The sequence below is a fragment of the Kryptolebias marmoratus genome, linkage group LG21 (assembly GCF_001649575.2).
Source record: "Kryptolebias marmoratus isolate JLee-2015 linkage group LG21, ASM164957v2, whole genome shotgun sequence".
Classification (NCBI taxonomy): domain Eukaryota; kingdom Metazoa; phylum Chordata; class Actinopteri; order Cyprinodontiformes; family Rivulidae; genus Kryptolebias; species Kryptolebias marmoratus.
In genome coordinates, this window is record NC_051450.1 from 17,556,326 (window position 1) to 17,569,695 (window position 13,370).

General features: G+C 42.6%; 1 protein-coding gene across 1 annotated transcript in view; it reads right to left on the minus strand.

The window, feature by feature from the left end:
• jph1a (junctophilin 1a) overlaps positions 1 to 13,348 on the minus strand; it is a 31,100-nt gene extending 17,752 nt beyond the window's left edge. Inside the window, exons 1-2 of the mRNA XM_017406618.3 lie at positions 12,917 to 13,348; positions 8,756 to 9,524 (exon numbers count right to left, since the gene is read on the minus strand). Of these exons, the coding sequence (XP_017262107.1) occupies positions 8,756 to 9,524; positions 12,917 to 13,295 (1,148 nt within the window). The 5' untranslated portion in view covers positions 13,296 to 13,348. The remainder of the gene's footprint in view (positions 1 to 8,755; positions 9,525 to 12,916) is intronic.
• Between the last annotated feature and the right edge of the window lie 22 nt (positions 13,349 to 13,370).

Genomic DNA, 13,370 nt, shown 5'->3' on the forward strand with positions numbered 1-13,370 from the left:
TGGAGGGGGGGTATCTGAGTAACTATTAGTTTCTCAGTTTTGGCAGAGATTTATGAGGAGAAAATGAGGAAACAAAACACCTGTAAAACAAGCAAGTCAGGCCTCCTTTAACAGCTTAGCATTTTAAGAGCTGACCAGCCACCTAAACCCCCAATAAAAACTGTTTCAGTCTAATTACCCTAAATGACTGAGTATCTGCTCCCACTTTACCAGGCGCTTATTGTACCGTAACATCAGCAAACTTATTTTTATGTGGATTACCAAGCACAGTCTCAGGGAAAATATTTGCTGTTTTATATTTATGAAAACTTTTCTCATGTGGCAGAGCCTGTGTTTAGAACCGAGCCGTGTCTTTTTCCCCAACCAGAACCACACATTATTTTTCCTCACCACAACACACCGGCTGAAACACAAACATTAGTGAGGTAAAACCAGACAAGAAGTATTTCCTGCTGCAGGTCTGAAGGAGTGTGTAACATCCCTGAGCCTTTGAGCATTAATTGCACACCAAACAAACAAATAAATAATAGGTACACAAGGCAATGAGCTAAGATGTACTTTGCAGATTGATAGAAATTTTTTTTAAATACCTTTGTTGTATATTTTTGTGACTCCTATCAATACAACAGCTGTGTATTTTACTGCACTGAGAAATGCTTTTATTTGTAAATATTAGGACTAAAATTAGAAAAGACAAACAAACAAAAACAATAGTAGCTGTCACAATTTTCTGGGGATATAATGTGACATTTCTAGACAAATTTCACAATAAACTAATAAAAAAAATAACAGCAATAATAACAACAATAATGTTACTATTGTACCTTTTACAATATTTTAGATAAAATGTAATCTTTAGAAACAAAACAAGTTAAAATTACATTTTTTAATTACATTATTGACTAAAGTCAATAATAATAAAAAAAGTAATAAAGTTATAAAGTTGTTCAAATTCAAAGCTAAATTTAAAAATACTTTATTAATCCCAAAGGGAAATTAAATGTTGTTGTAGCTCACAATCCTGTTATTATTATTAGTAGTAGTAGTGGTAGTAGTATTATTATTGTTGCTGTTATATCTTTCACAATTTTCCAGAGAATAAAACAGTCTTGAAACAAAACAAAATTAAAATGACATTTTATAGTTTTTTTTACAAAAACTAGTAAATTCTTTTTTTTATTATTATTATCATAATTCAATTCAACAAGAAATTGAAATTCCTCAAATTGTTCTGAATCCTTACACACACATATATAAAAGGGCCTGGTGCTGCAAATCAGCACATGGTGCTTTACAACAACACACACCCACACTCACACTCACACTCACACACACACACACACACACACACACACACACACACATGCAAAACCCTTTTGACCTGTCCCTTAGAAAAACCAGCTCCCTCTCATGCAAATGACTCTGGCAGCTCTAACGTACTCGAACACACTGAACTGGCGTGAGGCGTTCAAAGAACAATGTTCAGTAATGAGGCCCACTGAGAATCAGAGTGTGTGTGATCCTGATACGTCATTACATCAAAGCTGCGTTAACGTGTTCCCCTCTTTGGTAAGAGTTGATCAGATCCTTTGTAAATTTGTTGCTCCAGCCTTTAATGATGAATACAAAAAAGAACAATCGCAACTTCCTCACTCAGCCACTTTATAAAGAAATTTAACAAACGCCTGATAGGATGATGACGATGAAGAGGCAGTAACCATGGTAACCAGCAGAGATACTTGAGCAAGCTGTCCAACCAGGCATCTGGTCTGTATTAATGAATTTGCAAATGAACAAACGCGTATCACAGCCTGCTCTTTAGATGATTTCTGACACTCGTGCACACACTGTTGACGTTCAGTAAAAATACTTTACGCTTTAAACAAGAAATGTTTCTGACCTGGCTGAAAATCAAAAAAGACATATACATACAGACACACACCTGGCCTGTCTCGTTTAACTACGAACCTGTGTGAGCAAAGGTCACACTGCCTGGCAACCGCCTCAGCTTAAGGAATACTTTTAATTATGGTGTGTCCCTTCTCCTCCAGCCTGCCACCATTCGCTGGCTGACCACACACACACACACACACACAAACCATCAATTTCCTTTTCAACGCACGGCCAAAAGCAGCATTAGCATTAAGTTACATCTGCTCACAGCTGAAAAACTGAGATGCAAGCTTCACACAATCTATTTCTTTCCGTCATTATCTTCATGGCGAGCGAGCAAGCGTGTGCAGAAACGCAATACTCCGGTTCGGCAGCAGAAGTGATAATTCCATAATCCAATCCGTGAACATCTGGAGTGAAAGCAGCCTAGCTAGCCAATCAGAGTGGCTGAACAGATTTAGTGGGGAACATTAGTACGCAGAGGCTGAAAAGCCACGAGGCAGCGGCGGCTTGCTGTTTTTTGCCTGTAAAAATTTGCCTAAACCTTTAACCCTTCAGATGTGATGTTAATGTTTATTAGTTCATTCTTAGGAGAATCTACTTAACTACTATAAACTGAGACTAGATAAACCATTATTTTTATCTGAGATTTGCCAGAAAAGCTGCACTCATGAGTATATAAGGATTATGAAAAGATTTATTCTTTTTTAATACAGTTTTCACTTAATTTGCTCAAACCACAAAAGAAAATGTTAGTCAGACTCAAAGGAAACTGCAGAAATACTGATCGCTGATGAATTCAAATCACTGCCTTGCAAGTCAAAGTTGTCAACACAGACCTTATGTGCTCAGAGGATGTGTAAGGGATGACTCTCAGCTACTACCATGCAACAATTTAAGTCAATATCTTGCCAGCCATTAATGTGTTTCCAATGGTCAGTTACGTAGGGCATCCATAATTCCTGAACGCTTTAAAATCCATCCTCTGGTTCATGAGATATTTTGCAATGAGCAAATACATTCACAAAAAAGTAACAAAATCTTACCTACAATCAGCCAAACTTTGCTGAAAGCTACAAGTAGCAAAAGGGCAGCTAAACGTAAAAGTAGAACAACACAGGATAAAAGCAGCAAAATGCTACCTAGAAGCTAAAGGTTGTAAAATGGGACAAAATGTTAGCTAAAATTGGCAAAACATTGGTGAAAGCTAAACTTGAAAATAGCAAAAGGTTAGCTTAAAGCCAAAGGTAACAAAATGACAGCAAAAGGTTAGCTAAAACCATAAAGTAGCAGAAGGCTAACTAAAAGCTAAAAGTAGAAAAAGGGTGGCTAAAAGCTAAAACAGGCATAAGAAGACAAAAAAAGAGCAAGTCTGCTGAAACAGATTTTAAAAAACAATGTTTCTGAAGGAACTGATGAGATCTCAATGTATTTTGGTTGGGAATATATTTGTAAATAAAGGTAAATAGATATAAAAACTGAAAGTCACGGCACCCATCTCCTGAATGAGCTGGACGTTTAGAGATATGAATGGTGAAAATAGCACAAAGTCTGCAGAAGTAGTTGGATTACACAAATAAAAAGCAGGAAAACAATGATGTGAATGCTGCATCAGTAGTCACACAGCGAAGGAACAGCTACTGAGGACTGAGGAAGGAGTAAATCTGCTGCATAAATCATTTGAACTTAACAAAGGCAGACCAACCACAACATGAAACACCCTCGGTACACCAGCCACAGTCTCCACATGACTCCCTCCTGCTCGGCTGACTCATCCCAGCCTTTTTTTTTTTTCTTCTTCAGAAGCTGGACAAATATGTGCCATTCTCCGAGAGATTACACGCCACAGATACACGGTTCTGGCATGTAGGTGAAACCCAATCCCCATCGCCAACGCCGCTGACGCAGAGCAGCGCTCGCTCGGTCATTTCCCACAAACCTGAACTCATGCGAGAACAAAACGCTCAAACACTGTGCCCATAAAAACAAGTCTACTCTGTCTTGGTTTACACGCGCTCTGCTGGTTAATATGTATCTGCATGGTGTTTTGGAAACGGTACAAACTCATATTCCTGGAGGCTATGCGCTGATTTCTGCCAAAAAATATCCTTCCTCGCCTTCTTACTGTCTCCCACCACGAAGGGCAACTATGTTTGAGCAGGAAATGAAGATTAAAAAAACAGCTTTAAAACAGTAGTTTACATTTTTTGAAGCAGGGTTCTGTGGAAAAGCTTTGAACATTAAATTTCTTCCCTCTTTGAACAAACTCAGTTTAAAGAAATGGAGTTTAATGGAGTTTAAATCCGCTGCCATCTTTAGAAACTTACAATCCTTGATCTATTGTCGCCAGTTTTTGAATTATACGGTTATTTACGTGGTTATATGTAAGAGCACACAGCAGCAGTGGCAGCTAGCCATAGCACTTCTAGTGCAGCCTGTGGGCACTGACGGCTGATGATGCTGTAAAGCAGGGGTGGCCGACCCTGGTCCTGGAGGACCACCATCCTGCATGTTTTACTTGTTTCTCTGCTCCAACACACCTGATTTGAATCAATGTGTGATTAACAGGCTTCTGCAGAACATGAAGAGGTGATTTAACCTCTGAATCAGGTGTGTTGGAGCAGAGAAACAAGGAAAACATGCAGGATGGTGGCCCTCGAGGACGAGTTGGCCACCCCTGCTGTAAAGGTTTAAAAAGTAACATTCACATGAACCGCTGGGAAATCCTGAGGGTTGGAGTTCTTGTAAAATGGCAGAAATCCACTTTGTTTTTCAATCCGGTCAAAATTAAATTCTGTTTCCTCAAATGTAGGTCGTTCATAGAGCTATTTAATTCAAACAGGACAATAAATGTTAATGGAATTTTCACAGAACCTCACTTTAAAAGATCTGAACTCTTGCGCTGAAAAAGCCCCCCTTTTTTTTTGTTCTTTAAAATAACTCATTTAAAATTCGATTCCACATTTCAGCTCAGGGTATATTTTTAGATATTCTCCCGGCATAAATGATGACTGAACCAACCTTGATTTAAAAAAATAATAAATAAATAAATAAATAAATCTCCATTCTCAGATTTGCTAATTTAACAACAAGAACTCTCCTAATTCACACTGAGCTAATTATTCAAGCCTGTTATTAGAAGTAATCAAGGAATACTTAAATCATCTCTCTAAGTGCTCCTTGAACATGTCAGACTGCTAACTGTGACTTCATAAAATAGTAATGTTGTGAAATACAGAAGTACAGCAGATTGCATTACAGTGTGTAATTCGACTGCACTGTGGGTCATTTAAAAACTGATCAACTAACCCGTGATGCATGTGCCGTTGCATCAGCAGCTTTATTTTTAGCTCTTTCATATGTACGAGCTGGCAGCGGCCCCGGTCACTAATGTTAACAGTATATATGAGGCACATTTGGATGGTTATTTTCTGTGTTCGTGTGAATTTTAGCCTTCCATTCCGAGTAAAACATTTAGTTTTATGTGAAATCTGATTTCTCTGCTGGTTCAAAAAAAAAAAATTCCCCCCCCAAAAAATAGGAAGATGGCGTCCAACTTGATGTTTGGAAGGTTGGGATTATTTTGCCCACATGCTGATAAATGACTCTGGTGGCGTGCGGCTGAGGTCACACAGCCCTGGACACACACATCACACACACTCTTTTCAGTCCAGACAGGTTGCCCCGTTCTTTGTGAATCTTCTTCCCCTTGTTCGTAGCACACCCACCCACCCACACACACGTTTAGGAGAGACGATAGTGCGACTGAGATGGCGGGGGGTCTGTATCAGTGTTGGGACGAGTATATATATATTCCTGGCTGGTGCTGATAAGCCAACTGATGCCTTGCCTTATTTAGGCAGCGCTCACCGCTGACACACTAGCAGAGCAGCACACACCGCATGTGCTCTTTGTGTGTTTGTTTAGCAGCCTGTGTGTGTCAGCATGTGTGAGCGGAAATTGTTGGGCTCTGAATAAGTGAATGCATATAGACAGAAGTGTACTTAATGCACTGTTTATATGAAGATGAGTATTGAAGAACAACTTCATTTGTTGTCAGAGTACTGCTGAGTGTCTCTGTCACTCACAACATTCTGTGCTTGTTCTGGGGAATAAAATGACATCATTTATTGCTCTGAATGGTAAACAGATTAAGAGATCAACCAATTTATTCAGCTGATATTTCCTTTGTTTTTAAAAATACACTATTGATTAGCTTAAGCATACTAAACTTAAAAGGACCAAACAGGAAATTAACTATAAGGGTCCATGTTCTTCTAAGTGTTGTAAAATATATGTTTATTTAAGTGAAGTAATTATGTTATATTTTTGTTTAAAGGGAACATAAATGAAGTTGATATAAGTATCCCCCCTTTAAATGACTTGCTGGTTAACCTTTAACTACAGCAAACATCTCAGGCAAACAGTGCACACCCAGATGGATGATCCTGCTTCCTGCATATGTCTTTGACAGTTTCAGTATTTTACAGCTGGATAATTAAACCAAGACGGACACGTTGTTGCCCGCCGCAGCCTCCGTTCGGCGCCTCTGCTTTAGTGGAGCTTTGTCCAGGAAGCTCCTGGTTATCTGAGGCCATATCGGTCCATTACACAGTCTGTACCCTGACAAACTGCTGAGTTACCAAGATACCTGAGCTGCTGAGCTGGAACAAAAACGATTCATGGGAGCAGCATCGGGACTCTGCAAGCGCCTCGGTGGCACAGTCACTTATCTCAGCCCACAGGCCTCATTTAACCACACACACACACACACACACACACACACACCGGACTCACTGTCCATTTCACAAAGATAACACAACAACTGTGAACGCCGGACACAGAACTCCACTCCGCTGCATCACGCCGGCTCTCTATCGATCAGCTCATCACAAGCATGAGGTCATCAGCTCCACCCCAGTGGCTGATGGGATAACTCCTCTTGTTCTGTCAAACCACCAGGGGAAGGGGCGGGCGTGTCCTCTCCGTGCCCTTTTTTTATTCTCTCTCTCTCTCTTCCATCATCTCTGTCCATTCCAGATTCCTCTGAAAGCTTTAGCTCAGCGAAATCTGCTCCAGTCGTACTCGATAACCACTTAGACATTTCAATCCATTTTACTCTGACGGCTCTGCTGAAGCCTCAGCCCCCCCCTCCCCTCCTCTGATTACCGGTGCGCTCCACATCCAAAGACAGGAAATCACGTGACCAGAACTGGATCGATACGAGCGCATCCTTCGCCGTGCACTGTACTGTACAACGAGAGTTACATAACCTGCTTAGAGCTCGCCACTCTGGGAGTTTACAACACAAAAGCACTCCTAAAAAAATAAAAAAAATAAATATCCTGATTATAGATAGGAGATTGGTTTGAGATTTCCAGCAGCACATCCCATCCCAGTAATTTGATCACTGACTTCAGCCCGGCGGAGCTCGTTTGCTGCCGTAAACATTGTGTACCAGCTGAGTGCTCTCCCTCTTGTTGCTTTAGTGCGACGCATTAGTCGAACTATCAAGCTAAGAGGATATTAGACGGCCCTTTTCTTTCAAAAACATTGTCCTTCTTTTTTCCCCAGCTGCATTATTTCAACCTCACTGTCTGTCACTGACATGGATAAAGACTGATTATGTTGTGTGTCCTGTCTGTTCCTTCAGCCACTTCAACCATTCAGATTACAAAACGTTCAGTTCAGTCAGGACATTACAGCTTTACTCTAACTTAAATGATTTAATTTTATTTACTATTTTTTTCTTACAGAAATGCATTAAGATCTCTTTAATTCATTGAAACATCTTCTTCAGCACATTCACTTCATTTTTAGATTTTAGCTACTGTTTAGCTAAGGCTTTACTAATTTTAAGCCCTAGTTACAGTTTGGGTCATTTTAGCTTTTAGTTACTGTTCTGCTAGTTTTGTTTTTTAGCAGCTGTTCTGTGAAAATTTAGCTTACAGCGACTGTTTTGCAAGTTTTGGTTTTAAACTACTGTTTTACTGGTTTTAGCTTTTTCGCCTTTAGCTGCAGTTTGGCTGGTTTTAGCTTTTAGATCATTTTAGCTGTCAGCTGTTAGCTCATTTTGGCTTCTACCTACTGTTTTGCTAATTTTAACTTTCAGCTACTGTTCTGCTGTAGTTCAAAGCAAGAATAGTAGCTTTTGTTTTGCTAATTTTGGCTTTTATTGTTTGTTTTTCTAATGTTAGCTTTTCTTCTGCTCGCTTTACACTACACATACACACACGCACACACACACACACACACATATATATATATATATATATATATATATATATATATATATAAATTTGTGAAGCTGTGTCCAGCAAAAACTGAGTCTATAAAGATGTTTTTATTTTCATTATTTGAACATAAGCGCCTCACCTGTCTGTGTTTCTGAGTATGTGTTGGTATCCTCATAAATGCTAATTTATGTGCAACCGTTATGAGGCTAGAATAAAAATCAGCCACGCATGATTGCATGGAAACCTTTTCACAGCTTGTACACATTCCCTCAGTCATCACGCTCACAATTCCCCGATGCCATGAAACTAGAGGACGCCACAGAGACGCTGGGCACCCCAGCGGGGAGGACGGGGGAGCGGCTCTAAACAAAAAGGTCACGTCTCGTTCACCTGCTGACCAGCGGACGCCACATCAGAGCGATAACCGGTGCAGGTGTACAGCTCACGCTCGTGGACTCACAGACAAACTAATACTCTGTGAGACGCCTGGAAATGAAGAAACACGCCGGCAGCAGAAAAACCTTGATTGCTGATGATGTGTAAAAGTCACATTATGAGTCTAAGGACGCCTCTTGCACGCACACAGAGGAGGACGAATGGACACGAGCACGCCAACATAACTTTACCTGGAAGCTGCTATTTCCACTTTACTCCTCGCGATGGCTGCAGCCCTCTGTGCCCCCTCCACAGCCCGATCTACCTTCTCTTTGGTTTTGGGGTTCTTAAGAGGAATCAACTGCTTCCTTATTCCACGCACCAGCACGTTATTTTTGTACTTCCCTTCTTCCTTGGTGCCCTCTGGGAAAACCGTGCACCCGTAACCGTGGCGTTTGTTGTTAAGCCATTCCCCTTCGTATTTCATCCCGTTGGATCTCTCTGAAACACCAAATCCGTTCCGCTTGTCATTCTTCCACTCGCCCATGTACGTCTCGGTGGTGGTTGCGTCCACATGGTCCTCCTGAGGTAGGTCCTCATCCGGCAGCTCGCCATCGCCGATGGATATGGTGGAGTTGGCGTCGCTGGAACTGATACGGCTCATGGTGGCGTCGCTTCTCGCGGAGCTGCGCTTGCTGGAGATGGAGGTCCGAGAGTCAGACTTGCGCAGCTGCCGGAGGCTGCCGAACAGCGAGCCCCGGCGGAACAAGCCCTTCTTCTTGCCCGTGACGACCTCGCTGTCTGAGTGGAAGTTGAGGACGAAGCCGCCGCGGCTGCCCGTCGGCGTGTCGGTAGGGGAGGAGAGGTCGTGGAGCACGGTGCCGTTGCTCTGCTCGGAGCGCAGGGAGGCCATGGACGTTCGGAGGGGGGAACGGATGACGGTGGCCATGCCGTAGGGAACACTCTGACGAACGCCATAGCCGTGGCGCATCCCACCCATCCACTGACCTTGATAGGTTCCTGAAACACCAAGCAGATAGCAACATGAACTTTGGTGATGTCTAGTGGTTTTATCTTGCTACATGTGTTGCTAATCCAGCCATTCTTTCTTTTTAATCTGTTTGTTCCTGTGGTCCGTGGGGTGAGAAGCAGAATACACCCTGCACAGGTTGCCAGTCCATCACACAGACACATTCCTCCCTGAGGCCAATTTAGAACCGCCAATTAACCTAACATTCATGGTATTCTACAGAGAAAAAAATAGAGTCCATTCTTCGGTACGGTATCACCAGCTGGTTTGGAAAGCTAACCGTCAAATCCAGGAACAGCAGGCAAGATCACGGGTCACACTCCTCCGAACCTCCAGGAGCTTTTAGACCAGGCAAATAACATCCTGACAGCTCCGGTGGCTTACATACAGAATCCATAACGCTGAACTCAGGGCTCCCCTGTGTAAATATAACAGGTGCAAACATTCATTTGTCCCCCTATCTGTTAAAAAATCAAATCTTAATATTCTGTAGATCACGTATAGCTGATTCTGCAGCCTTTTGTAAAGTTTGCATATTTGCACATTGACATTTGTTATTATTACAGTCTATTATAATCTTTATTGCCTTATTGTTCTGTGGTCGTTTTGTTGTGTTGAATGTTGTTAATGTTGTGCAGCAGTGCCCTTTTTATGCCAGGCAAAGTTTCCCCCTCGGAAGACAACTTTGAACCTATTAGGCTTTCAGCTCGCATTTGGCTCCAGTTAGCTTTTAGCTTGTGTTTTGCTCCTTTTAGCGTTTAGCTATTGTTCTGCGTCTTCGAGCTTTTACGATTCACTCTCGGCGTCTTCAGGAGATTTAGGCAAAGTTATTCAGCACTCAGAATATCGGAACATTCTGGCTGGAATAATCAATTCCTGCAAAATTCAGTGTAGAGGTTTATGAAAAAACAAACATTTGCTTGAACGTCAGTGATTTTTTTTGTTTGTTTTTTGTTTGTTTGTAGACGACTGCAGTTCTGTCTGGATTAGCTCGTCAGTCTGGTTTGTTTCTCCAAACTGGGGTCAGTCAAAGAGCTATTTACAACAGGCACAACCTAAAACAACATATAAAACGACTCACATTAAACATAAATGAGGCTTGGTGTTAGGGTGTGTGCTACATCGTGTAATGAAATACTTTCCCTTTTGATCTGTGACACTGAGCATAGGTAACTTAATCACCGTGATTTGATTAAGATCCTAACAGTCATTTGGGATGAATGTGAATCTCTTAGCTCACAGCCTATTTTGAGACAACAGTAGGCAAGTTCGCCACTATCCGTTTCTCTCTCTGACCACAGGGAATTGCTATGAGTCACTTAATGAGGAGAATACTTCATTAATCCCATTTGGTGCTGCTGAGCCCAACGAGCACGCTGCTGCTCTGCACTGTAGCGTCTTACGGTCCTCATCCTCGCAGCGAGGAGGGCTTGTTAAGGCGGTCTCATTCAGCAAACACAATGAACATAAAGAAAAGAAGAAGAAGAAGAAGAAGAAGAAAAAAAAAATTACACGCCAGCTTAGGCGGGAATTTAGACGGATAAACAGGGTAAGATTAACAGGCTGCAGTCCAATTTGGTGACCCTGCAGATCAAGTTATCAGGATGCGGCAGAGCCAGACAGCCAGATGTGGAGCAGATCCTCTAGGATCAGCTGATTTGCCAAGCCCCTGCAATCTGTAACCATCATATGTGAGGCATTTAGTCTGCACCATAAGGCCTCAGTTAGAGGCATCAGCTGGACACCGGGATGTTTTATGATGTCTCTGAGGGAGGGGGTTCTCACCGAGCTCACTAACCTCTCCCTTTTAGCATATCCAGGAGGATGGACTTAAAATGGCCGAATGCTTAGATCAGCTCCCCGAATGTGTCTGCATTAAGTTCTCAGGAAGCAGGAAATCCACTTGTGCTCCATCGCCTATAGGTGACGTTTCATTTCAAAAACATGGGGACGTTTCAGTCAAAGGTCTTAAATGGGAAGATGAGAGGAAAGCTGGTCGATGCTCTGACCACACGGAGCTGTAAACGGGTCTGATTTGCTTTGATTTCTAAACTCCCTCTTCATCAGGCCTGGAGCCACCGAGGAGGAGTCGCACTCCTCCCACCTGTCATTTGACAACAAGCACCTGGTCGTTACCAAATTCGAGCTGTGCCACAGCAGTAACAAAATGGCCTAGCATTCCTTGAAGGATTGCATATCGCCCGCCCCGCCGCCTTTCATAACAGGGTTTGAAATCAAGACAGTCTCGTGTCGCAGCCGTTCCGATCAAACCTCAAAAATAACGTTATGCGCAGTCTCGTGCGAAATCATGCTCAGAATGATAAATGTGAATGACTCTCAGCTACTACCACATCAATTTTTAGCTCAGCTTCTGGTACGTTACCTGAGTTATTGCCATATTTGTGTTGGTTAATTTCAGTAAGCTGTGGCAGCCATCTTGAATACAACTGACTCCAAATGTTGATCAGTTGTAGATGTACATTTAGCAATTACTTTGTGAAAGTGTCATTAAAATCCATCAGATAATTCATGAGATATTTTGCTAACAGACAACTAAGCTCAACTTCAACAGGTAATGCGAAAGTTTTAGGCAAGGAACTTGGAATATGTGTATTGCTTAGGGTAAGTGTTATGAACAACGATCAGCTACTACCACACCAAAATTTAGCACAATATCTGTAAAACTGACAGAATATAGCTGTATTTGTGTTTTCTTAGTTCCCTTCGATGTGGTGGTAATCTTGAAGTGGATTGGCTCCAGAATTGTATCAGTTGTAGAGGACAATTCCATGATTATTTCCTGAAAGATTCAAGAAAATCCTCCCAGTGGTTTGTGAGATATTTTGCTAACAGACAGACAGAGTCGACTCCAATAGTTTAATGCCAAAGTTTTAAGCACAGATCCAGTGCAATCAGTAAGTGCTCGGAGACCAAGTTGGAGGTCATTCTCACCTACCACCACATTCAGTTTTAGCCGGATATCTGTAAAACCAGCTGAGTTACAGCTGATTTTGTGCTTCCCACATATGATCAGCTGTGGCGGCCATCTTGAATCAATTTCACTCCAAAAGTGAAATCAGCTGGAGATGACAACCCCGCAGTTTCTGTGGAAGACGTTCCTTTGGAATCCGTCCTGTGGCTCATAAGATATTTTGCTAACAGACAAGCACGCACAGACAAGCAAAAAGACATGGTCGCCCGCCTCAGCCTTTCGATGCCAAAACGTCCTACTGTTTGAGGGGGTTAGGTGTTTTGGGGGGGAGGTGTTAAGTAGGATTTTTTTTTTTTTTTTTGGGGGGGGGCGCTTACATCTTAGAGAATGAGCATCCTACACAAAGGCTACATAACACTCCAGTTAAAGGGACACGCGCTGCTTCCTTACCGCCATCGCAGTAGGTCTCCACCCCGTATCCGTCCTGCAGCCCGTTGCTCCAGGTCCCTTCGTACCTGGCAGGTGTGTTGTGGCTCTGCCGGACCCCGTAGCGCCCCTTGAAGCCGTGGCTCCACTCCCCGCGGTACACCCACTTGCCTTTATTCTCCACCCCGAGCCCGTGCCGCTTCCCCTGGGACCAGTAGCCCTTGTAGGTGTTCCCGCTGGGCCAGGTGTACACCCCGACTATCTCGAAGCCGTGCGACCAGGACCCGGCGTACTCGCCCTGGCCCTTGGGTCCGGTGCAGATGCCGTGTCCGTGGGCTTTGCCATCCTCCCACCCCCCGCAGTAAGTGCCGCCGTCGTCGAAGTCAAACCGTCCGCCCGTCATTCAGATCGGGGGAAATAAGAATAATAGTAAAAAAAAAATAATAATTAAAAAAAAAAAAGGATAAGAAAAAAAAGA